The 27,327-nt window shown below is 40.8% G+C and overlaps 1 protein-coding gene across 5 annotated transcripts in view; it reads left to right on the top strand.

The window, feature by feature from the left end:
* The window catches only part of CFAP54 (cilia and flagella associated protein 54), a 440,387-nt gene that overhangs the window by 345,101 nt on the left and 67,959 nt on the right, over positions 1-27,327 (top strand). For all 5 annotated transcript variants that reach the window (XM_033951153.1, XM_033951154.1, XM_033951152.1 and 2 more), the window contains 4 exons: positions 1,605-1,762; positions 12,381-12,548; positions 14,628-14,754; positions 18,965-19,120. In XM_033951153.1, coding sequence (XP_033807044.1) covers positions 1,605-1,762; positions 12,381-12,548; positions 14,628-14,754; positions 18,965-19,120 — 609 coding nt within the window. The remainder of the gene's footprint in view (positions 1-1,604; positions 1,763-12,380; positions 12,549-14,627; positions 14,755-18,964; positions 19,121-27,327) is intronic.

Here is a 27,327-nt window from a genome sequence, read left to right as displayed (position 1 = left end):
CTGGATTGAAGGGTGGTATTCCCAGGTGTATGGTTAGAGTGGGGTTTGGCAACAACCAGTGTGAAACCTATAAATGCTGCTTTCCAGCAAAAGCCTTGCATCAGAAAAATTGGGCACAACATCAACAGTAAAGATGTGCGCAGAATTGAATCGGTTCAACGGACGGCCACCAGGATGATCTCAGGGCTCAAGGGTCTCTCGTACGAAGAGAGACTGAACAAATTGCAGCTCTACACTCTTGAGGAACGTAGGGAGAGGGGGAGACATGATCGAAACATTTAAGTACCTCACGGGACGTGTCGAAGTGGAAGATGATATTTTCTTTCTCAAGGGACCCTCGGCCACAAGAGGGCACCCGCTCAAACTCAGGGGCGGAAAATTTAATGGCGACACCAGAAAGTATTTCTTCACAGAGAGAGTGGTTGATCATTGGAATAAGCTTCCAGTGCAGGTGATCGAGGCAGACAGCGTGCCAGACTATAAGAATAAATGGGATACCCATGTGGGATCCCTACGAGGGTCAAGATAAGGAAATTGGGTCATTAGGGCATAGACAGGGGGTGGGTAAGCAGAGTGGGCAGACTTGATGGGCTGTAGCCCTTTTCTGCCGTCATCTTCTATGTTTCTATGTTTATCTTTATACCAGTGGGTAGTTTTCAAAAGGATTTTATGAGCATAGTGTGAAAATTTTCCCCATAGTAGAAATTGTGTATGTAGTTTGGGTAAAAAGATGTATATAGCCCACCCCTCCCGGTCTCGCCCTTCCCCTCCTGGTCTACCTTAGGTCTCCGGTGGTCCAGCATTGAGGAGGTATGATTAGTTTGTAGATGTGTTTGCCTCTTCACCAGACTGGGCAATAAGGAAAATGACATATGGCCCACATACAAAGCCCCAGCTTTTGGAATTGATTAATGTAGAGCAGGGATAGGGAACTCTGGTCCTTGAAAGCCGTATTCCAGTCGGGTTTTCAGGATTTCCCCAATGAATATGCATTGAAAGCAGTGTATGCAAATAGATCTCATGCATATTCATTGGGGAAATCCTGAAAACCCGACTGGAATACGGCTCTCGAGGACCGGAGTTCCCTACCCCTGATGTAGAGGTTCCTGTAGCTGAATTAGGCCTTGTATGATGGAGCAGCGTTCTTTCTTAGAAACTGACTCTACTGGAAAAAGTATGCGCCGAATTTCAGCGCTGGATTGTCGGCGCGCTGGTATCTCATGCGCGACAGACTATGAACCAAATGTGTACATAGGGCTCGTTTTACTAAGGAGCGCTAGCGTTTTTGGCGCACACAGGAAATTACCGCGCACTGCGCTTCTAGAACTAATGCCAGCTCAATGCTGGCGTTAAGGTCTAGCTCACGCAGCAATGTAGCACGCACTATTCCGTGCGTTAAAGCCCTAGCGCACCTTAGTAAAAGGAGCCCATAGTAATCAGTTATTTTATCAGTTGTATTATCCTCTCTCATATTACAGTATTATTTGTTATACTGTATCACAGTTTAAATGAATTTTTAGCAAAATAACGGTGCTGCATAGATGACACAAACATTGTGAAAGAAAAAAATGCTACAAGAGTGATTTTTTTTTCTGGTTTTATAGAATGGAATATATTGGACTGCTCTAGCTTAATAACAGAGGCAATAGTGGAGGCCGATGCTTTTGGTGGTATAGAAACACAAGCTAAACTGATGTTAGAAGCCGTTCTACTTGATCTTCAGGAAGGACGTCCAAAGAAGGGCATCAAACGATTTCTCAGGGTACGTGACTGCAGTTAAGAGTTTACCTTTTGCACAGATTATATACTCAGAAGCCCTATAAGCAAATAAATCTCAGACAAGAGCTAAAATGACAAATATAAAAGCATACAATAAGGAAAAAGGTCGAGTCTTGAGCAACTTCATCTCATGTTGCCCAGTTTGTCATGGTACTATATTAGGATTGTTTTTGTTCAGTTTTCAAGAAAAGAATGTAGTAATACAGAGAAGCAAGCAAACTATAGGGATTAACTTTCCATTGGTCTGACTCAATATGTCTGTTACTTTAGGGGTCTTTGGATGTAGCAACTGTTGAGTACTCCATAATTTCAAGCAAGGTCCTTCGTTTATGTCCAGGGAGGGACAATTTGTATTGGGCCCAATATTCAGACTGTGGGAGTTAGCCGAGCTGACTCGTGTGGTTGGTGGTGAACTCAGAAATTCAATGCCAGGCTGTATCTGGCCACTGACATTGAATTTCTAGGTTTTATAAGCTGCTTATGACATAGCTGGACATCGGCTGACTAACTAAGTTATAACAGCCAAAGACAGACCTACTATTTATGTGGTTCTGTCTTGCCGCTAAACTTAGCCAGTCAGCCAATAAATATTAGCACTAACTGGCTATGTTGCATGACATAGCTGGTCACCAGGCTAGACGCTAAGCACCAATATTAAGCGGCCATCTTGTGCTAAATATTAGTGCTTAGCTGGCTAAATGCTATTTCACTGGCCAAGAGTTTCTGTTTTGTTAAATTAATGCTGAATATGGGGTAGATTATGTTTGGCACTCCACATTCTTTTGAAATAATAATGCCTCTGTCTGCAATTAGCTTTCCAACACTTTCCTCCTTTTCTTCAGATTTCTGCTGGAGCTTGGCCCATAAAGAGCTGGCCTCTACAGTTTCTTTTAAAGTCCCTTTCTCCCTAGTTATCTTATGGAATTTCTTGTTAGAAACTAGTCTTTTTTCCTCCACTATTTTGGGATTTAAAAAAAAAATATTTTTAGCTCCTCCAACACCTTCCCCCAACACTTTTTTCCCCCTCTGTTGCTGTGCTTGAGGAGAGAGGGAAATTTTCCCCCTTTTGCTCTGACAACAATCCAGCTTGAAGTTTAGAGTTTTGCTAATTTATTTCTTTAGGTGACAGGATGAAGCCATGAAGTATATATGTTGAGATCTGTCTAGCTGTGAAAGTCTGCTTTCTTTACTGCTTTTTCCCTTTGAATCACTCCTCTTTCTTACAGCAGGAGTGTCAAAGTCGGTCCTCGAGGGCCGCAATCCTGCCAGGTTTTCAGGATTTCCCCAATGAATATGCTCAAAATCTATTTGCATGCACTACTTTCATTGTATGCTAATAAATCTCATGCATATTCATTGGGGAAATCCTGAAAACCCGACTTGATTGCGGCCCTCGAGGACCGACTTTGATATCTGTGTCTTACAGGCACAACAGAGGTCAGAGTGTTACTCCTGCTGCTTAAACCAGAGAAGAGAAAGAAAGGGAGGAAGGGTTAGGTAAAATAATAAGATGTGCCATTGTTCATAGATAGGGGAAAAGGAAAGACGGTATCAAGCCTCGAACAACAGCAAAGCAAACAACAAAAAGAGATGTCAGAATCAACTTGTGGCCACAATGTCTTTAATTAACAGTTTATTCCATAAAACAATGGTGAGTCCTAAAAATTAAAGCAAACAAAGTCCCAACTAGGATCCAAGTTTCAACGACTCCGTCACCTTCCTCAGGGGACAATAGCAAACTTATAGCGTACTGCGAACAGTGCGTATGAACGTGTCGGTGTCTCTGCTCGTGCTTCTTTCCTGGAGCAGAGACACCGACACGTTCATACGCTATAAGTTTTCTATTGTCCCCTGAGGAGTCGCCGAAACTTGGATCCTAGTTGGGACTTTGTTTGCTATAGTTTATAGGACTCACCATTGTTCTATGGTATAAACTGTTAAATAAAGACATTGTGGCCACAAGTTGGTTCTGACATCTCCAGTGCCTCTTTTTATTGTTCATAGATACACATTAAACAAAACACACAAAATAAGAAAAATAATATGATACCTTTTTTTATTGCACTAACAATACATTTTGACAATTCTAGTGTAGTAGAAAAGGTATCATACTATTTTGTTTTGTTTCTATTTATTAACCTTTGAAGTGGAGTAATAAGTTAACCATGCTATATTGCCCTTAAGAGTAAAAGAAGCAGTTGTCTCTGGGGGCCTCTTTTTACTGCATCCTCAGAAGTGGGGTATAGGGGGAGATGGAGATACCTATGAGCCCAGACATAAGTAACATGCTCTTTGTTTCGCTCTTAGAAGGCTGAGGGAACAGAGTAGATAAAAGTGTAACAGGAAGAAAATAATAAATTTAAATCATTTACAGGGAAAAGGTCGAAGGGAAATGCTAAGAGTTGCTCAGAGACTGGGCCTATTCACAGAGCCTGAAAAAGAGGCAGGAAGCTTGGTGGAAACTGCACTGAGTAGCAGCTGTCTCATTAAGAGCCCCAGGACTGTTATTGTGACCTGGAGAGCAGAGAGTTTAAGGCAGAACATGGAATTGATGAGGAAATTATGTGTCTGCTGTATGTCAGCTCTAGAGTTTGTGTGTGTGTGTGTGTAAGGAGTGAATATTTTTGAAATAATATTTCCTGTAAATGTTTGATTTCATGAATAATGCTGAAAATTAACCTGCTTGTGGGCTGTTGAGCTGAGGTGTATGAGTTCTGTGAAGGAGGATAGAGCTGAGTTTGTGTGAGTTGTGGCTTGATAAAAGGGGGACTTAGGTTTTTACTTAGACAATTTTCCGACTATAGATTTCCCAAATAAACCAATTAATCCGAAAACAACCTTTTTCTTACTGAGAAAACTCAGCTTTGTAAATACTTTAATACTGATCATTCCAAACTTGTAGTGCAATCCATAATTTGAAGTCAACCTGACTACTGCAATATTGCATAAGTAGGCTGTTCAAAGTAAGTATGTAAAAAATTACAGACAATACAGAACACAGCATTACATATAATTTATTCTTTGAGTAAATCAGATAGGATAATGCCATATTTTGTAAAATCTCAATGGCTTCCAATCGAAGCAAAGATTCTTTTAAAATTATCCTGCTTCCTGTATAAAGTGTTTTACAGTATTGTACTGGAATATTTCCATTCTCATCAAGACCAAATGAGATATTATATTCATGTGGTATATTTTTTGTTGTATATGGAAGTGGGAAGGGGTGGGGGTTATATCTTTTTGTTGTATGATATGGTAGATTTTCAAGTGATATTGTATTCTAATTGTTTGATATTTACTGTACATTTGTTGTGAATTATAAAATGAATAAAGAATAAAAAAAAAGAAAAAGGAATATTTCCATTCTCAAAATCATTTTAGGAAAGGAGACAAACTTTCTGAAAACCTGAAGGAAAATCTTTTGTTTTCCATCTCCAAGAGGTGTTAAAAGATTAAAACTGAACTAGTATCGTCATACCAAGCTGCCAAATATGGAAAATAATTTTTTTTAATCCGAATTTCTCAGATCTATTGCTATGGGCTTCGGTGCATTTGCTGTGGGAAAATCGCTCCTGCAGCTTTGTAAAAGGGGCCCCTAATGCTATAAATTTAAGGCTGTTTACTTACCTGTTTTGACTACTGCTGTAAATTCCTGGAAATGTCCAGCTTCTTGTATTGTTTTCCATTGTGAACTTAAAAGGTATGGATGAATGATAAATTCTGTTGTTATTATTAGAGGGAGGGGAACCAGGAATATAATTTGCCTTGCATAATTTTGTTGGGTTTCCTCACTAGTTTTGAAGCAACAGGGGTCCCCAGCCCAATAGGACATCTTTTGTGGTGGGCGAGGAATCACCTAGCTTTTGCATTTAAATTGGACAGTTTCCTGCTGGAAAAGGAGATAGAAGGGTATAGATAGAGGATTACTGCACAGGTCCTGGACCTGTTGGGCCGCTGCGCGAGCGGGCTGCTGGGCGCGATGGACCTCAGGTCTGACCCAGCGGAGACGTTGCTTACGTTCTTATGTGGGATGTGGGACAAATAATTGGTTGATCTATAATCTAATATATTTTAAAATAAGTTCTTCTAATAAAAGGAACACAACTCCCTAAAGCCCATCGCAGATATATTTATTCCAATAAGATGGAATCTCCCAGGATACGTTTGCTGTATCTTAACATTACATGCTAGCTGTAAGGCCAAACACAACATGGCAAACTGCTATAACTGAAATAACCCCTACTGTGCCATGCCACAGCCTTTCCTGGAGATCGGCCACTATTCAGGCCTCCCCTGTACCATGGCACACTGCTATCTTTCAAAGTCTACCATGCTGCCACCACACAAATATATATATATATCCTGAATCAAGAATGGCTGGGCTCCACTGTTTAAAACAAATGTCAACAGTGGTTTGGCTGTGGGTGGGCCTGGGTCATTTTTGGTCAGGTCTCACTCAGCAGTGACACCTAACTCATTCTTTTCTCTCTCTCTCTCTCTCTCTTCTAACTGTAGAATGGTATCTGACCCCCTCCCCCCATTCTTTCCTGTTATCCCTCTAAGGTTTTGCTGGTTGCAGCGATGATTCATACAGTATTTGCTGCCAGCACCGGCCCCACAGGTTTCCCTCTGTCCCATCCCACCCGAGAGAAAAGAGGAAAGTGATGTCAACAAGGGCAGGATATGGTAGAGAGCAGCCTATAGGGCCATTGCAGGCGATGAATATGAATCGCTGCTGCCATTGGCAATGCCTCAGATGTATACTGGGGAAGGAAGTGGGGTGGATTAAGAGAGAAAAGGTAGCTGTTGGGCTGCGGGTGGAGGGGAGGGATAGAGAGATGAAGACATGTTGGAAACAGAGGCTTAGGGAGTAGAGGGAAGAGAGAGGGAGAGATGTTGGATGTGGGGGCAGAAGGGAAACCTGTACTTTATATCCATGATGGGGGGAAGGTGTAAAATAATGAAAAAACCTACTTTTTTCTTGCTTCCTCCCAAAAGAACATCTATTGTGTTAAACACAATTCAATACACGATTTGTTCTTCTATAAAAATATTGGGAGTTGTTTTCGATCAAAATCTAACTATGAAAAATCAGATCGACACCATAATCCAAAAGGGGTACTACACATTATGGAAACTCCATACTATTAAATCGTACTTTGAAATTTCTGCATTTAGACTTATGGTTCAATTTTTAGTACTGAGTCTTCTGGACTATTGTAATATTGCTTATTTAACTACAACTAGGCAAAATATTATCAGATTACAATTGATCCAGAATACTGCGGTAATACAGATTTATGGTCTACAGAAATATGATCATGTAACCTCTTTCTACCATGAGTTGCACTGGCTCCGTGGAGGTATGCATTATCTTTAAACTTGGTTGCATATGTTACAAAGTCATCTATGGCCAAGCCCCACTTTATTTAGCTGACAGATTTTCTGTTGCATCCCATAAGAATATTAGAAAATCATATGCTCTGTTTGTATTTCCCTCTGTTAAAGGCTGCAAAGGTAAGAAATACCATGATTATCTACTTTCATTTCAGACTTTCGTTCACTGTTACTTCTCACTCATGAACACTTTAGGAAACAACTGAAGTCTTATCTTTTCCCTAAGTACTTGTCTGAGTTGTTATCTATGGCCTTTTGTTGTAGATTATGGCCCAAATTCTGTAACCAGCACCTATTTCGGAGGTGCCCAACTCGATAGGCGCCTATCTAAATTGAAGAACATGGGTGACGAAGAAAGAAAGTCACCCCTAGAGCTATAACACCTGGTTTAACAATAGAAATTCACGTCGACGTTTTTGTGTATCTCTTGACAGATCTGGAAACATTTGTATCTTATACCCAAGAAATTCTTTTTGTTTGTTTTTAAAGAAAAGTCTCAATAACCAGTTCTTATCAGGTGCTAAGGCCACTGTGAGAAGAAGGGCTATGAATTTATCTTATTGGGCAGAATGGATGGACCGTGCATGTCTTTATCTGCTATCATCTACTATGTTACTATTTCAGTAGACCAAAATGGCAACCACGGTACTTGCTTAAGAAAAATGTAGGTTTCTTATTCTTGTCCTACATCACTGCTTTGGAAGACATGTATATGACAGACTCTGCTTAGTTACCGTGATTGTACAATTCTTTTGCCAGCAGATTCGGTAACTATGGAAACAGCAGCTCGGTTTCCTTCATAAGCTGAATCCCTGCTGTGCTAAATCAGCTCAAAAGAGTCTAGTTTGGAGGGACTGAAGGAATTCTGGCAGTATTATAAAAATGTTTAAGAGTAGCATGTTGTACAAGAATCCTAGGTTGTTCACCATTTCATGATGACTGGTAAAGCAGTATGCAAATTTACTAAAATCAAATGAAATGAAAATACTAATAGGCAAAAAAGAAGTAATACAATTCTCTCAAGGAGAGGAGAGCTGCCAAATGAACTCAAGTTGCAGGGATTATTTATCATTTAATTCTAATATTTATATTCTACCTCTACAATATAACATAACATAACACTTTATTTTTATTCTGCAAAACCTTCCAGTTCTATGCGGATAACAAAATAAGAAAAAACGCACATAGTGAACTACAAAATCGTAATCAATATAACCATATTAATCATTACTTCACAAGAAATTTTTTGAAACAAGTCTTAAGTAACTTTCTAAAATGAAAATACGAAACAAAGGTAAGTATTAATGTGCGAAACTCAGATTTCCAGCTAGCGGCTTGATAAGAAAGTAATCGCCCATGATGTGTCTTGTAAACACAACCTATGGGCAAGGGAAATGTAAGGCCACATTATACTGTGAACGTACAGGAGTAAAAAAAATAAAAAGATCCTTCAGATAATTCGGTAACAAACCATACAACACTTTGTAGCAAAAATAACTGTAACTCGCGCTTCCACTGGGAGCCAGTGCACTTCGTGAAGTTAAGGCATTCAGTTCTGCCCAAATAAAAATTAGGGCCTGGATTCTGTAACCGGCGCCGTTGTTGGCGGCCGTCGATTGTGTGTCAATCACGCGATGACGACGGGTACAGAATCACACATCTGGCAAAGGTATGTAGGTGCCAGAAATACAAGTATAGGCCAGGGTTTTCCTGGCCTACATGTCCAGCACCTACCTATGATGTGAATTACGTCTCTGTAGACGCTTTAGACCGCTTAATGCCTCTTCCAGCGTTACTTCATAACAACTGGATGGTTATCGCTGATGGCAAAAAAATCACTGATTAGTTTTAGGGATCTTCAGATTGCCGTGAGTGTAGCATAACATCTAACGGCTGAAATCCTCATTAGTACCCAACTACACAGTGATTCAAACTTTAATTCATTTTTACTTTTTTCTTCTTTTCTTTTTAAACTTTACTTTAAAGTACAAAGTGTAAACTTAGCTTAAACATGATGCTCCAGCATTAACTCGCCCCGACGCGTTTCAATTAGTTTTTCAAGGTCGGGGAAGACTATCAGTGAGGCCCGATTTGCGGGAATATTTTGCTCATCTTGCAAAACACTCGCAAACCGCTTTACTCACAAACCGAGGTTTGACTGTAGTTGTTTGGGAAACATTGTTCTGACTGTTTGCTATTAGATATTATCTTTTTCTTTTTAAATTTGCTCCCACTTGCATTTCATTTCTCCCCCGGTTAGAGGATGCAAACTAAAAAAACACCATGAGCATCTTCTCTCACATCAAGCAGCTCTATGGGGTAAAGACCTAGAACAACTCCTATTGCCCACCACTTATGAGGTATTCAGGAAACGCCTCAAAACTCACCTATTCCTGAAATACCTAGACAGCTGACCCACTTCTCTCTTTCCCCTCCCTAACGGTGTTCCTGCCCTTTCTCCCTATTGTTCCCACATCCCTTAAGCTAATTCAACTTGTACTTCACTAATCTTTTGTAAACTGCATAGAACTTAACGGTACTGTGGTATATAAACTGTTATTATTATTATTATATCTTGGCACAATTACCTCGATTTGTGGATGTATGTAAAATATGTGTGCTTTTTGTTCTTCTTGCTTTCTCGTTCCTAGTTCATCAGTTACATTGTACTGATGTGATTGCATAATTTGAAATTCATGTGGAACAAATTTTATGCACAGAATAACGTGCAGATATATCGGCACTTTCACTTTCTTTAGGACATGCGCACAGCGAAGCCGCAGAACCTGTCGCATTCATTCTACAAATGGTGCCCAAAGAAAAGTGTGCAGTTGGGCTCATGGTTATAGAATCAGGTCATTTACGCTCATAAATTGATTGGCTCAGTTGGCACTTCATTGGTGATAAATATCCATAATTGGCTTTAACGAGCACAAAACTGCTTATCAAAAGCTTAGTTACCATGACCAAATTAGTTCATTGGTAAGAACTTGTTTCTACAGGTTAAGATTAATTAGATCACTGTCCGCATTCCTCGATAAATCGTCATTAAATATCTTAATACATTCCCTAGTCATCTCTAAAATTGACTATTGTAACACCCTATACAAAGGGATTGCCTTAAAAGAAACACGAAGACTACAAATTCTCCAAAACACCGCAATAAAAATTATCATGAAAAGGAAAAAATTTGATCATGTAAGCCCACTGTTAAAGGAAAATCATTGGTTACCTGTAAACCACAGAATTACTTATAAAATAGCCTTACTGACACATAAAATATTAGTAAATAAAGCGCCAGCATTCTTAGAAAGATTTCTAATACCATACACTCCTGTAAAATCTCTTAGATCAGAAGAAAAATCCCTGCTGGTAATTCCCTCACTAAAAATTATTTATTCAAGGAGGGTTACGATCTTTTCTGATACAGCACCCCAAATTTGGAACTTGCTTCCTCTCAATATAAAAGAAGAAAAATTACTTACTAAGTTCAAAGGTCTACTAAAAAGTTGGCTGTTTAAGGACCCTTTTAACTGACCTATTTATAATTACACTATCTTATTTCTGGAACTTATCGGGACAAGGAACACTGTTAAGTAGAAATTAAGTGGGTATCGTCCCTTAACCTTTTGTCTCCTTACCCATCCTTTTCATTTATTTTGGAATTGTATTTAATCCAATTTTCCCCCCTCCTTCTCAACAGTATTTTTACGTCATAATTGTTTTTAATGTCCTGTTTGTTGAAATTTTTTTTATTTTTTCTATCTTTAATTTTGTAAATCACATTGGATTTGGATATTGCGATTATATCAAATATTTTAAATAAACTTGAAACTTGATTACTATAGCACTGAAAGGCGTTTGCAGCACTGTACATTTAACATGTAATAGACAGTCACTGCTCAGACACTAATTAAAAGTTACACACATAACTGAAATATATAAGCACAATGAGGTCTAGAATTTTCTCTTTTAGCGCCCCCGCTTTGGAACAGTATCCTGAATTTCTTACCCGAAAAATCAACTCTTGCCAACTTTAAGATGAAGTTAAGATGAGTTCATTTACAAGTGTGGGGGAGGGGGGTGGTAAAAAGTTTTGTCAAGGATTTTATCACTAGATAAGAAGGTTATATTTATATGATATTATTGATTAAAATATTAGTGGGAAAGATGGGGTGGGAAGGGAGTAATTTTCTGTATGTAATATGATAATTGAATACCATGTAGCATTATCATATGATACAATTCTGTTTGGTATGTCAATGAGAACAAAAAGTCAAATTTCATCATGCAATAATAAACTTCTATTCATTATGACAGGAGTCGCCATGCAACATATCACCAGTAATTGGAAAAATTACAATAATCTTAGCTATACACTCTGGTGGAATTTGTTGTGCCACATTTACAAAATGGAAAGAATAATTGCTATACAGAAAGGGAATTATAATTATTTTAAAAAGATTTGGGGGCCATTGACAAATTATTGTAATGATTAGACATCATTTTCCACTGACAATATATTTATACATGGGGGGAGGGGGGATGGTATAAAGTTCTATTAAAGGTTTAATCAATAGATAGGAATACAATATTTATATGATATTTTTGATTGAAATATTTGTGGGAAGGGTGGGTGGGGAAGGAATAAATTTATGTATTTACGATGACAATAGAAAGATATTCAAGTGATGTGTAAAAGTTTTAAATGTTGTAATATTTTATACTTGATGAAAGATGAAAAAAATGAATAAAGAATTATAAAAAAAAAAAAAAAGATTAAGTTAAAGACATTTTTTCTTTCTCAATGCTTTTGAAACCTAAACTGTTCTTTTAAGGGCAACCTAGATCCTAGAAAGGTTTTTACCTTCAGCTGCCCTCCCTTTTGTTATTTTTCCCCTTGCATGTTCTCTTTCTCTTTATCAATTGTAGTTCTAACCCTTCCTTCCCTTTGGTTCTTGTTTGTCAACGTCTTTCAAAGTTGTCATTACTCCTGGTTTTGGTTTTGTTTGTTTAAAATGTATTTTATTTAACACATTGTTTTAGCGCTTCTGTACACTGTCTAGAAGGCTTGATTAGGCAGTATAAGAAATTTTAAATAAACTTGAAACTTGTGTGACTTAGTGGGAACTGTCAATGTGTCCTGATCGTTGCTCTGTTTCTCATCCTTATTAAAACCATAACTCTTTTATATTCACAAATAGGAGATAATCTTTTTGCTGGAAGGAAAGCTGTTTGTTTCTCCTGAGGCTTCGTTAACACTTGTTCAGGCTCTGATGTTACTGGCTGACATATTTGCCACAGACCATAAACATTCTGAAATGAATCACTTAAATGTCCTGATTCAGGCAAACAATATGATCAATAAGCAAGTAAGTAAATGCTAACAATTTCTTAACCAAAACTTTTCCTCAGATTTTGCTAATTGACCTAACTGGATATTTTCTAGACCAAATATCAAAGCTGTTATTTAAGACAATCTTCACTTTTTGTTGTGTTGGAACATTTACTTTATGGACTTGTATTTCTTTTTCAGTTATGAGAGCATCACTGTAAGAAAATAGCATAATACCTTTTTTTTTAATGTCCTACTATTTTCTCTTCATTTAGACTTCCTTTTATCTAGCCATTTTAGGGATTTTTCTCACTGCCCACAGTGAGAAACTGGGCCTATTCTCCCTTGAAAAGAGGAGACTGAGAGGGGACATGATCAAAACATTCAAGATAATGAAGGGAATAGACTTACTAGATAAAGACAGGTTGTTCACCCTCTCCAAGGTGGAGAGAACGAGAGGGCACTCTCTAAAGTTAAAAGGGGATAGATTCCGTACAAATGCAAGGAAGTTCTTTTTCACCCAGAGAGTGGTGGAAAACTGGAACGCTCTTCTGGAGGGAAAACAGCATCCAGGGATTCAAGACAAAGTTAGACAAGTTCCTGCTGAACTAGAACGTACGCAGGTAAGGCTAAACTCAGTTAGGGCACTGGTCTTTGACCTAAGGGCCACTGCAGGAGCGGACTGCTGGGCACGATGGAACACTGGTCTGACCCAGCAGCGGCAATTCTTATGTTCTTATGTGGTAAAAGCTCCGATGCTCATAGAATTTCTGTTAGCGTTGGAGCTTCTACTGCAGCAGCAGATGATTAAAAAAAAAAAAAAACCTAACACGGCTTGATAAAAGGGGGCCTTAATCCCCATCCTAGACAGCATGCCTGGGTCACTCAGCATTTCTCTGGGGCTGACAAAAGCTGGGGAGAGAGTACCTTCACAATATGCCCAGTTCCAGTCAGCCCTATCCCACAAGAAACCTGAGCATGAGTCCTCTGCATTATGGAGCTTACTGCTGTGATCTAAGTTACAAGTGCTGGCTCATGATTTCTATCTTTAAAGGTTGCCTTGACAGTCAGAGAGAAAGCAACTAGGGACTGAAATTTCATCCATAACTATAAATTTAGTGGATTTCTCCTACCAAATAACCCAAGGTAAAGTATGCTGCTCTGATGCTCATGGGAATTCTACTGTGGGGGTAAGCTAGGGATCTTTTGGGATGATTCACCACAAATCCAATGAACACAGGAGGAGTTGAACTTGCATAAGAACAGAAGAATTGCCGCTGCTGGGTCAGACCAGTGGTCCATCATGCTCAGAAGTCTGCTCACGCAGTGGCCCTCTGGTCAAAGACCAGCACCCTAACTGAGACTAGCCCTACCAGCGCACGTTCTTGTTCAGCAGGAACTTGTCTAACTTTGTCTTGAATCCCTGGAGGGTTTTCCCCCCTATAACAGCCTCCGGAAGAGCGTTCCAGCTTTCCACCACTCTCTGGGTGAAGAAGAACTTCCTTGCGTTTGTACGGAATCTATCCCCTTTCAAACGCAAGGAAGTTCTTCTTCACCCAGAGAGTGGCAGAATAGAATAGAATACCAGACCATAGAACAATCAGAGTATGCAGAGTTTGCAAGGTAAAAACTTTTCCTACTTCACAGCTAGCTATCCCTCTGGTCCTTTAAATGGATGTCCTGTAGAAATACTCTTGAGGTTTGTTTCTTCCTACTCTGAGCCTTTCTGTCTTTCCCTAGCCCTGTGTTTTTATTTCCCATGGCCAAACTGCATTCTCTTGCTTAAGCTTCTCAGCCTTAGGTCTCTTAAACATCCTCCCTCACAGGGGCACCTTAAGTGGGACTGGTATTTTCCCATACGTCACAGACCTCATATGTTGAGGTAGAACATTAAGGGCTCCTTTTATGAAGGTGTGCTAAGTGTTTTAGCGTGCGCACTGGATTAGTGCACACTAGCCAAAAATCTACCGCCTGCTCAATCTATTCTACGCATTAAGGCGCTAGCGTGCCTTTGTAAAAGGAGCCCTAAGACACATTTTCAATTGTATTAATTTATGAGAAATAAATTTCAGTGGATGAATATATTTTGTTGTCCTATATTTGTATATCTTTTTAGCTTCTTATTTTTGGGCAAGCTATTGAACAACATTTAGAAGATCCTGTACATACAGGTCCATTACTGCCTTTGAGAAACATCTACTTACCACACATCAGTCTATTAACCAAAGTTAAACTACGACTTGGTAAGGACTTTTAATGCACATTTATTGTAAATTGTGAAATAAAAGTGAAAAATTGCTAGCTAGCTAGTCTTGATAATATGCATTAAAATGTAAACTAAAAATGTAAACTGTTATATGCAAGCATAAAAAAATGAAAATGTTTTTCTGATATCCAGTTTGAAACAGTTTAGATGTCAAAGTAGCTTAGTGATTAGAGTTGCTGCCTTAGTACCCTGAGGTTGTGAGTTCAATCCCAGCGCTGCTCCTTGTGATTCTGGGTCAGTCACTTAACTTTTTATTGCCCCAGGTGACCCTGGGCAAGTCACTTGACTCCCCATTGCTCCAGGTATCATAGTTAGATTGTGAGCATGCTGGGACAGATAGGGAATACTCGGGCAAATCATTTCATAAAGGTGGTTGATAAAATCCAAGAGGTATCCTTATTCTTGCTGTAACATGAGTATTTATAAATTGCTAATATGACCCAGAAGGAACTCAGTGCAATTTACAATTCAGAAGAGCCATGTCCAGGATTTACATTATTTCATTAGGGTTCATGGCATGTATGGTTTGTTTGTACTTATTTATTTATTCAGCTGGAGTTGGTCTGTGTTTTTAAAATAAAATTAATGGAAAATTAATTAAATTTCATTTCTAGTCCTGAACCTGTGAGTAATGCATCTTTACCTGCAAGGGATGCAGAAGGTATTATGTTACATTTTCAACTCTGCTTCTCTGCATCACCGGGCACTACCCAGTATTTTCCTTCTGCAAGCAAGGAGAAGGTGTCTTTTTCATCTGCTCGGTATTATTTTTGGGTATTATTCAATTTTTTTTTTTTTAGGCTTTTACGTGCTCTAGATCTCCTCAGTAGTCCTGGGACAGCTCTGCCTGGGAGAAGCTGCACTCACTGTTCTGAGGTCAGTAGCTGGGCCACCCTTGCTGCAGGGCACCTGTCTGGCCAGCCTGCCCTAACACTGGGATCTAACACTGGGATCATCTTGGGGTTTGGCCCTTGGGAGTCTGCTCAGCTGGTTTTGTTTGAAGTGTATAAGCGCAGGCTGTTTTGGGCTCCATGCTGGTCGGGAGACCCTGTGGGTGCTGGCTGTACTCCCCACCCTGAAGAATTGCTTGGAAAGTGGTGGGGTAGAGGGATTCAGGATGGTTCAGCCTGTGTAAAAGGCAGCCCGAAGAGACAAGCCCCTGATATACTTTTGCTTGTCTGAGGAAGAAAAAGCTTTTCCTCTATCCAGCTACAGTGAGAGCTGATGCAGGCACAGCACATGGCAGCACAGTGAGTATAGCCTGTTGCTGTCTATGAGAGACATTGGAGTGCAGTTGAAATGGGGATTTTGAAGAGTTTCTGGGATTTCCTTCAGGGTTCACCTCCCATAAAATCCTGTTTTTGACATTCTTTTGTCCATTTTTATAGCTCCCCCGAGCCGTTTTTGGCATCAAAATTGTTACTGCAGTGATCATCTTTGATTTCCTGATTTTATTTTCAAAGCCTCTCCCTGCTTCAGAACACATTGTTTGGACTCCACAGATGCTTTAATCACTGTATCATGCCAATTATTTGCTGGGTGGGCGTGGGAGCAGTGGGCTTAGCATCCTCCAGAGGTTCAGAGACCCAGAAGGCTCAAGAAGTAGGACATAAATCCCTCCTAGAGCTCTCTACTGACAGTATAGCACTGGAGAGTCCTAAAGAGGTCCTCTGGGGACTCAGGTCAGGTTTTTGGTTCTGATTTTGTGGCCTTCATGTATGAGGCTATGTAAAATACAAACAGTCCCCAGGCCCAGCAGAGGCTGTGATGGTTACCACACAGGAGGATTCATCCCTGCAGAAACTGGCTCCTTTACAAGAAAAGGGGCAACGGAAGCCTGAGAGCCAGTCAGAGAAGGACTGGGATGATTTGGGATCCAAATCTATGCCTTTTCTCTCCATAAGGGCCTTCTCTGTAGGAGACACAGGTTCTTGTGGGGGAGAGGACAGCCAGGAGGCTGTAGCAGCCCTAGACCAGGAAGAGAATCCAACATTGTGCAGGCTCTTTTAAGCTGTTCGACTGAAATGAGATCATTACAGTCTCTCTGTGGGAACTAAATTTAGATGTTCCGCTGCTGAACAGCTCCAAGGCCCAGGCCACATTTTTTCCTTAGCATCCTGAGATCACTATGATGCTGACTGAGCATTGGGAAATGCCAGAGGGGCCCTTGTGAGGGGCTAGGATGATATCTAAGTTATATACCATGGCTCCCGATTTCCATTAACTGTTTTCAGCACTTAAGGTGGATTCCTTGGCGGTACAGATTACAGAACATACTTCCCATACTTCCCAGTGAAGGTGGTGTGATCCTGAAGAATGCTCAGGACCGCAGACTATCTGATTCTCAAAAGGCAATTTGAGGCCTTTGCATAAGGCAGTAGAAGTGGCTTCCTTCGTGGTATGCGTCTGCCATAAAATGCTACACCAGACTCCGGCTTCAGAGGCGAGTGTCTGCCCTCAGGTGGTTCTGTTGGGGGTGGATTATACCATGTATGACGTGTTTGACATGTTTAGAGTCATGAGCAAAGTCTCTGCTTACTCTACTTCCTCCCACAGGGTACTTTGGATGAGACAATGGGTGGGAGATTTGGCTTCTAAAGCCACATTGAGCAAGTTGCCCTTTAAGGGACAGATGCTATTTGGCAAAGGGCTAGATGTCCTTATGACCAATGTCAAGGGTTATCTCTGCTTTGGTACAAACTGAGGAAAAAGGGCAGTGCCTGGTGATGCAGGGAGGTGGAGTTGAGAATGTAAAATGATGCCTTCTGCACCCCTCTCAGGTGACGATGCACTACCCACAGGTTCAGGACTCATGTGCTTCTCTACTAGAAAGAAAATTATCAAGGTAAGAACATCATCTTCAGTTAGTCCTATTTTGTTTCATTTAAAAAGCAAGTCAAAATGAATCAGGACTGAAACAAGACTGGAGCAGACCAGGAAGGACATTTTTTCAGTGACTGGGACATAGGAATGGAAAAATCACCTTTGGGAATTAAAAAGCAAACTAACTAGACCTCATTTAGGTGTCAGCTGAAGGACTACATACTTTGGGCTAGATTCACTAAGCAAACCGATTGTGTACCAATCGGTTTGCGACCCCTTTGCAACCTGATTTCCCTCCGACCTGATTCACTAACCTCTGTCCTAACCATCCTCCGATCCACGCATGCAAATGAGGGGGAATGGCATTCAAATGATGGCAGGCAGCGATTCACTAACAAAAACCCTGCAACACCGACTGGGCTGGCCGATCACAAACAAGCGACTGCTGAGAACCAGTTGCTCAGTTCCTTTCTGACTGCCCTGCCTTCTGCCGCCCTGTTTTTCTGCTCTCTGCCCCGAACCCCTGCCAGCCACGAATCTCTTCTGCCAGCCGTGAATCTCTCCTGCCTGCCGCGAATCTCTCCTGCCTGTCCCGAATCTCTTCTGCCAGCCGCAAATCTCTCCTGTCCTTCCCCGCATTACGAGCCCGTGGTTTTAACCCGCGGGTTTAAAATGAGTTAAAACCACAGGTTCGCGAAGAGTAAAAAAAAAAAAGTTTTAAAAAAGGTCGCTGCTCTTAAGCATGTGCAGACCATCTACAGATGGTCTGCGCATGCGTTGGGATCGCTAGAGGATGATCCCGATAGTCGGATGGGGGCGTGATTCTGATCACCCTCATTTGCATGAGGACAATTCGTGAATCAGCCCACCAGACACAGATCGGATTCGATACGTGGCCTTTGTGAATCTAGCCCTTTGTTTAGCTTACAATTTGCCTGGTGTTTCAGGGTTTATTTTTTTGTCATTTAAGTGCTAATTGAACCACTTTTTTTGCTTGGCTTATCTACCCTAAGGTGCCTGGGACCTTTGACTTGATTGATCTGTAATTATTTGTTGTATGTTATATTTTTCTTTGTTTTTTGCTTGTTTTATTGTGTATATATTATTGTTTTCTACCCTGGATAAGGGCAGATTATGAAAAATAAATCTAAATCTAATCTATTTAGTTCAATTTTCCCTTTTTGTTTGGCTTTATATTCCTAGTAATGCATTCATCAAATTTTGATGCATAAGGCTGTAATTAAGAATTTGCATTGAATTTGCACAAGATAATAATTAGAGAATACTGTTAACATGCAAATTATTGTGTGAAATTGTTTTCAATAGAGCAACTTTTTAACGCTTGCATATTTTTCTCAAACCAGGAAATGCAGTAGCACAAGAAGCATCCCGCACTTTCAAGACACAGGATTCATCTCACTGGTTACCAGCTCTCAGACTTTTTATTAGTGCGCTAGAGCTCTGTAGAAGGTCTTCAATGCATGAACTTGATTTGGAAGCAGAAATTCTTTTTCAGAAAGGTATAACGAAGCCCTGGTGAGCTGGAACACTTTTTTCAATATGCCTTTGAACATTTATAATGTGCTCAATATACTGTCTTCTCTTTGTAAACTCACCATATGAAGTCAAGGTTGGCTGCACTGGTGCCCATTTTAAATGCATTGTGAGAGGAAGCTTCATCAAGGCATTGGGAAAGCTCTGCATCTCAATATGGTAGGAAGTCTTACCATACTGTCAGTTGTGTGAGACAAACAAAATTTCACCAACTGACTTCTATGAATCTGAGTCAAAGTACTCCTAGGAGTCTGATAAGAAGCCAAGGAACTCACCGGTCTTGCTTCATATCCCTTCCTATCACATGAGGGATGCAAGCCCCCATCAAAGGAGCTGTGTTAATGTGTGTGTGCATTTGAGGCCTGGGCCTTTATCATACAGCCTGGCAACAAGTCAGAGGCAAACAAAAAGATTTATTCATGTATTTATTTATTTATTATTTATTTATTCAATTTTCTATACCGTCCTCCCATTGGAGCTCAGAACGGTTTTACATGCATGTATTCAGGTACTCAAGCAGTTTTCCCTCTCTGTCCCAGCAGGCTCACAATCTATCTAACGTACCTGGGGCAATGGGGGGATTAAATGACTTGCCCAGGGTCACAAGGAGCAGCGTGGGTTTGAACCCACAACCTCAGGGTGCTGAGGCTGTAGCTTTAACCACTGCGCCACACTCTCCCCTTTGTAGTCAAAGGTTAAACATATACACTCTTTTTCCACATCAAAAGGGAGTCTGGTCTTGTGTCAGCCCAACAAATGAGTATACAGTTATGAACAAAATACCACCTTTAACTCTGGCAAGGTACAACCTTTATCTTGCAGTAGGCATTACTGCTGAGCAGAGTTTTGGTTCTACCCTGCCCATAGGTACACTGACATGATGATAATTGTACAAATATTTCAGATAAAATATTGTTTTATTAAAATTTAACAGAAAGTCCTGTTTCAAGGCATTCATTTGTACAATGGAGGAACATTACAAGTCAGAGAGTGTAAATGCAACTCCCCTGACATAACACCCTCAAAATTCAGTTCTGCTAGGTTCACTTAAATATACCTAATACATGATGACATTTTACTGCCTGCATCTAATTGGTCATGAATACTTGATACCATATAAGGTGCTTGTATCCATATTGGGGGAGTGTCCGTCCCCCTCACACAAGAATTCTTAAAGTTACATTTTAATACTAGCTTATTTAATAAAGAAAAGGTACAGAAGAAACCAGGAAAAAGTATTACAATATAATATACTTACAGAGGAAAAATTATCCATTCACACAGCTTTAAATCATTTCTCTTTAAGAGTCAAACTACTGCTCCCATGTTACTGAGTCATTTAAGAGCATGCACTGAAAATCCTGTGTCTCAGTGAAAGAAAAAGGGGAGTGGCCAATTCACTCCCACAAACCCTACATTTTCCTATATGACTCCTCCAGTACAATTTTTAGAGGTAATTATATTTCAATCTGAACCCTTAAATATGAAAGTCCCTATGTTATTAGTTTACTAAAATTTAATTCATCATTTTGTATATCCAATTAGCATTTCTAACTTTACCCCTGGAATGTAATCTCCGTAGTAAGAAGAAAAGTCCATCTCTGTAGCAACCAGGTCAAAAGCCAAACCTTATCTGTTCTGCAGGTCTCTGGAGACTAGACTGGGCACACATTGAAACAATGGGACTTCATAAAACTAAGCTACAGCCTGTGTGTATCTTCTCTGGTCTTCAACAGAGCTTATATATTAATTCTAGTGACATGAGAAAAGGCCTACTCCTGTTTCCAGTGACCTCAGCACAAAACACATATTTAGGTCAATATATTATCCCCTGTTTGTTTTATCTGGTTTGTGTTCTGGCTTCTCCAATTGTAATTTTATCTAGCCATTTAAACCCTCCTCCTTTGCCCTTGGATAGGTCCTTATCTTATAAACAAACCCTGACTAGTAAATCCAGAGCAATTGAAGGAAAATATAATGGCTATTTTATTTTTCATGCTTGCCTATTCTACCACATAGCTGTCCATTTTTAATAGGCTGCCACGCCCAGGTTTAAAAGAGCTTCATCACTGTAAACCTCTCCTTAGGTCCTATACAGACCGCTCCTTGTGTTCCTGGTAATCGTCTGTCTGACAAGGCAATAGATCCTTGCAATCCTATGGGACTCTCCTAACTTGTCTCTGTTCTGTAGTAATTTTTTTCTCTGCTTGCTTAATGTGACCCTGTGAGGAACTGTGCTTAAGAGAGACTGGCCATTTCCTATACAGGCAGTGCCTGGGTTAAGAACGGGTTCTGTTTTTTAAAGCCATTCTTAAGTTGAATTTGTATGTAACTTGGATCCTAGTATTCTTCCCACCTTTTTCACCTCCTTGAGGCCCCTCTTATATTCCTTTCTATCCATCTCACTGTTCCCTCTCCACCACCATATCCAACATTAATCCCTCTCATCTCTCTATCCCATTCATCTCTACCTCACTTCTCTCCCACAACCATGTCCAATAATTTTCTCTCCCTCCCTATGCCCCAAAATTATCCTCTTTCTTCATCTCCCTATGTGCACCATCTCTCTTTCCCTCTCCCTCAGACACACAATTCTCCATTTCTATTCCTTCCCCTACCTCAGCATCTCTTTCCCTCACTCCTTCCATTTGTCCATCCTATGGATCCCTCCAGTCTGTGTACCAAGTTCATGCTCCCGCCCTCCTTCCTTCCGTCCTTTGTCTGAAGTTTGTGCTCCCTCCCGAGTCCCAATGCGCCCCTCTCCCTCCCTTGCAAGTTCCAACGCGCCCCTCTCTCTCCCTCCCTCCATTTTGTACCCCAAGTACGTGCCTCCCTCTGGCGGATGTTTACCTTCTTCTGGCCAGCTCCTTCCTCCTTCCAGCCACAGTCGTTTCTCTGCACAAAGCCGCGGACAGTGACTCCTATGCGTGTTCTGCGGCTGAATTAGAACTCGGGAAGGAGGGAGATGGGCGCATTGAGACTCAGGAGGGAGGGAGAGGGGTGTGTTGGGACACTGAAGGTAGAACAGGACCCCCTGTTCATGAGTCCGATATAAATCAGATGTTTGTAAAACGGGGATTGCCTGTATACTCTCTCACAAGAGCTCTTTCATTGATTAATATGCAAGATGGCTTAGGCTGTGTCATTCAGTTAGAGATGGAGGAAGAATCCAGGGCAGAAACATTATATATATTTCAATTCTTCAACTCACCTAAGGAAGCTATGACAGTGCCTATGTACAGAATCCTAAATGCTGTACAAATGAGAATGTGGGAGATATCCTTCTCTGTATCTCATGTTGATAAGAAGGTCAACTATGAAAATTGAGAAGTGGCAGCTTCTTGACCATTCCATGGTGGTTGAATCCGCTCTCAAAAGAACCAAGACTCGCCCCTTGTTGCCATCAGGAAGGAGGCTCAGATATTGGAGTCTTTTGGGAAGAGATTGTTTCAGAATGCTACACTCTCATCCTTCATAGCATTTTATCAGCTCTTCATGGGCATGTGAAACATAGTGTGCAGTGTTTGCGGACACTTCCTAGAGACAACTCAAAGAACTCTTTGCTTATAGTCAAAGGGAAGGAGTGGGGGGATATTGCCTTTTAAAGTGTTAGCAAGGATAAAAATGTGCTAAAATGGCAGATTATAATTTAAAAAATATTTTGCCCTGCTTTACTCTTATCTTCCCTAGAAATAATTTATTTATTTATTTATTCGATATTTTTTAGCCCATCCTCCCAAAAGAGCCCAGAACGGGTTACAATGAATATATTGGTGCATTAAAATTATAAGTAAGAATTATAAGAAATTCCCTTACTGTCCCGAAGGCTCACAATCTAACTAAAGTACCAGGAAAAATGACAATTAGAAGAGTAATAAAGAAAGAAAATAGAGATAGAGGAGAAAAATAAGAAAATAAACATACTAATAAGATTACAGTGATCTAAAGGAATTTGAAAGGTTAAAAAGAGGGGAGATAAGAATAGATGCAGAGGGAGAACCGTTGAAGCAATAGAATTCTGGGGAAATTTAAATAAAATTTGAATGATAAAATAAAACAAAATAAGTGGTAAAACAATAAGTGAGATTAAAAAATATATCATAAACTAAAAAGAAGTGAAAATAAAATCAAAACAGTCAAAACTGAAGTCCAGCTTGAACGGGCCCCCGAGCCAACCATTGGTCCGATTGCCGGACTGCAGCCCTCCTCCGTCAGCTCTCCCCTGCTGGAATGGGGGAGGAGCGAAGACAGTGTCGGGTACCCCACTGGAACGGGCCCCCGAGCCGACCGTTGGTCCGATGGCCGGACTGCAGCCCTCCTCCGTCGGCTCTCCCCTGCTGGAATGGGGGAGGAGCGAAGACAGTGTCGGGTGCCCCACTGGAACGGGCCCTCGAGCCGACCGTTGGTCCGATGGCCGGACTGCAGCCCTCCTCCGTCGGCTCTCCCCTGATAACCAGATCTTTTTTGAATTCCCGTTTCTTTTTTAGCCACCTGAACCAGATATCGCTTTGTAATCCAACGTTCATAATTCTTTTGTAATCTGCCTTGAACCGCAAGGTAATGGCGGAATAGAAAACCTTAATGTAATGTAATATATAAATTTCACAAATTGGGGAATAATGATTTTTCCCAAATCATTATTAAAGTTACTCTGTTGAAGCAAAATTATGCCTAACTTCATTACTACAGGAAAATTTGTCCATGATTGGATGTGGAACAGAGGAATTAGCATGCTGAGCCATCTTACTAGTCCTGTTGAGATCCCCTGATGTACCCTGATGGTCCCATCCTATCTGATGTCTATAATCAAATTCCCTTTGATAATCCCTGTCAGGTCCTCAATGAAAGTTCCTCACTCTAACTCCTTCAACAGAACATGTTTTTTTGGGTCCCTTGATTGAACCCACATACCTCTCCAGTGGTCACCATCCCATCTGAAACACCACATCCTCACCTCTGTTGTCAGGAATAGATATAAAATGAAATTGACATTTTAACAGCAGAAGTAGTTATGGGTTCAGCACCTTATCAGTTCAAAATTAAATTGAATATATTTTTAGATAAAAAGGATACCTTAAGGCAGGGTCCTCAATTCCATTCCTTAAGATCTACAACCCAGTCTGATTTTCAGGACTACCACAATGAATATGTATGAGATCTATTTGCAATCACTGCTTCCATTGCGTGCAGATAGCTCTCATACATATTCATTGTGGAAATCCTAAAAACCAGGACCTTGACAACTGGATTTAAGGATCCCTGCATTAGAGGAAACTGGCAATCTTTTGTTTCTGAACAATCACAATATTCAGGTTGGGAAAGAATTATTTTCACTATTGAAATGTTGACTACAGAGACACTTTTTTAAAATCTTGTACTGAATTACCATGTAGAATAGCAGTCTTCTCTAATTTTCAGATGGGGTTCATTTTGGAAAAAAACTTCAGTGTAAGAAGCAGGACCATCTTAGGACAGAAGCCTGCATCCTGGGCTGAGAGGTTGAGTGCCTTTCCATTGATATGGCGTATCCAGATTGACTTGTGTAACTTAAACTCCCCAACATCATCTTTCTCTCAGCCCATCTTCTGAATATACTTCCCCCATGCAGATGGAGGGCCATTTTTTGATAGGATGTCTAAGTCTGATTTGGATGTTTCCCACTAAATGTCCAAAGTTGGAAGCACCGAAATGCCCATTTCGCTGAACCACTTGTTGTCCCCCCCCCCCCAATTTTTTCCCCCCCAAAAAATCACCTATTGAGACATCTAAGCCAACAGGACATTCAACCCTTAGGATGCCTAACTTTATACCTCCATTTACAACCACAATAATGTGCAAGTTGAAAACGTTCAAATCCAGACCACATTTGGATGTGGGAGTGGCCATCATTGTGATGGACTGGCCACACAGACATGCCAACCGAGCAGTAGAACACCTTAGATGACACTGCTGTGAACATCACATAAAGAGTGCCAAAAGTGCATCTCACCATATACCCCCTTATAATTTATGCTGAGCCCTCCAAAACTCCTCCAAACCCTACTAGACCCACCTGTCTACCACCCCAATAGCCCTCATGGCTATAGGTGGCATCTATATGGCAGGATAGTAGGATTTTGGTGAACTTCACTTTCCACCATAAATGTAGTAGTTAGAGGGCCTTATGGGCTTGGGTTCTCCTCTATGGTTCACTAGCCCATCCACCAAATTATGTAAGATGTCTGTTTGATGCTTTACAAGGCTTTCCCATATCGTGCTGCTGTTCTAGAGACAGGCATGTACTCTTTCATTCAGAATTTATGGGGGTGGAAGGGGGTTAGTGAGGAGTGTGTGTGTGTGTGTGTGGGGGGTCATGCCTTAATGCATTCTTTGGTCATCTAGTCAGTTTGAGTACCTTTGTGGCACATAGACACTTCTAAAACAGGTCTAGCTCCAAATATTTAAGTTGCATCCAGGATGTCTTGGGAAAGGTTTGATATGTGCTGCATGACCAAGTTAATCCCACCCAAAGCCCACCTAAAACATGCCTTCTAACACCCCCCCCCCTTCCTCGGAACTCTGGGTGCTCAATTATAGGCACTTAGATGTCTCAGCAATTAGGATGTCTAAGTGCCAACCTAGATGGTTTTTTGGACATCTTAGGTTTTTTGATTATGAGCCCCATTCTCTCCCCCTCACCTTTTTCCCCTAGTACACACACTCTCTTAATCCATTCCAGCTATGCTGAACCCCTACTTGGCTCTCACCAGCCTGAAACCTTTTCTGGAGGTTACTGCTGGGCTACTTTCTGAACAACTGTTTTCTGTTGGCAGTACATGCTCTTGGTGAGCTTGAGTCACTTAAGGGGGGAGGTATTACTGTGGACTATGGTTAAGACATATGTATACTGTGACAAACCCAGCACCAGCACTAGTCCGGTCCCTGATAGGATCGGATGCAGAAGAGCAGACCAGATTGATTCTGGCACTCACCTTGAGGCTGACCTCCCTTGCCCCCATAACCAAAGAGATAGTGAACTGGAACAGAGGTAGGCAGATTGGCAACAGCAGCCTCCTGGCTTTAGAGCAGCTAGAGAAGCCACGAGGAAGGTAGCTGCAGTAGAAAAACCTAGGCAGAGAAAAACTGCTGTAGAGCCAAAACCCATCCCCCGCTACAGGCTGAAGGGGATTGGCTCTGATCTGTTTAAAAGCAGGCTGAGTCAAGCAGGAGGGGGAGGAGCGAGTGACCAAGGCGAGTCACTCCCACAGCTCAAGACAGGTGAAGAGCTGTGGAACAGAGCAGGAGAGGAAAACGTGCTGGATTAGCCCATGCAGGAGTTAGAGGAAATCCTGCCTACTTCAAACTACCAGGTTCTAGATCGTGTGGAAGGCATGGAGATAGAACTGGCTGGCCCTATGTTAGAAAGCCAGACGGAAGGTATGGAATTAGAATGAAAGAATGCAGCAACTGAGAAACTATTAGTGGTTTGTGTTTTTTTCTTTCTTTTGCTGATATGTTTGGTTTGTTTCTGCTGTGCAAACTATGCCTGAAGAAGTTGAGATATGTTTGAACTTTATAAGTATTTTGAGAGTAAGAATAATACTTGCCTGAAGCCCAAACTAAGAAATGGATTTAAAAGCAAGTTTGTGAACCAGAAGCTCAAGCTGAAATATTTAAGTTGTGGTTTTTGGAACTTTAGAAATCCTGCTCTGACTCCCGTTCTAAAAGCTAATTAGATTATCTGTCTCAGCTGTGTGATTTTGCCTGCATGTGGGAACTGAGAGAAAAGCTGAACTGTTACCAGAGTTTGCTGTGGCTATGTTTGCCTAAGGAGTTTTGATTTAGTTTGAATTTACAGTAAAGCTTTATTTTTGCAAAATTTACTATTTTTTTTGAATAACCTGCAAAAGTGATGTTTGTTTTCTGTGGCATACTTTTGGCCTGTGGGTCAGAATAAACAACTTATTCTTTCCTAAAGAACTTGTTTTGGCTGGCGATATGGTGAAACCTTTTTCTTACCTTGCATCTCTTAGGCCCAGGCAGTTGCCTAGGGCCACCTAAAAAAGTCCTGAAGGTACCCCTGGTTGGAGGGGACACGCCAGAATCCCTGTGTTTGTCACCCGGCAGCCCTACACTACGGAGGGTTGGTGACAATACGCGGTATTCTCTATGCAGGTAAACTGGGAAAATCTCT

This window comes from Geotrypetes seraphini, chromosome 7 (genome assembly GCF_902459505.1).
Source record: "Geotrypetes seraphini chromosome 7, aGeoSer1.1, whole genome shotgun sequence".
NCBI lineage: Eukaryota > Metazoa > Chordata > Amphibia > Gymnophiona > Dermophiidae > Geotrypetes > Geotrypetes seraphini.
Note: the sequence above shows the minus strand (reverse complement) of the source record. Positions and strands in the feature narration are given on the sequence as shown.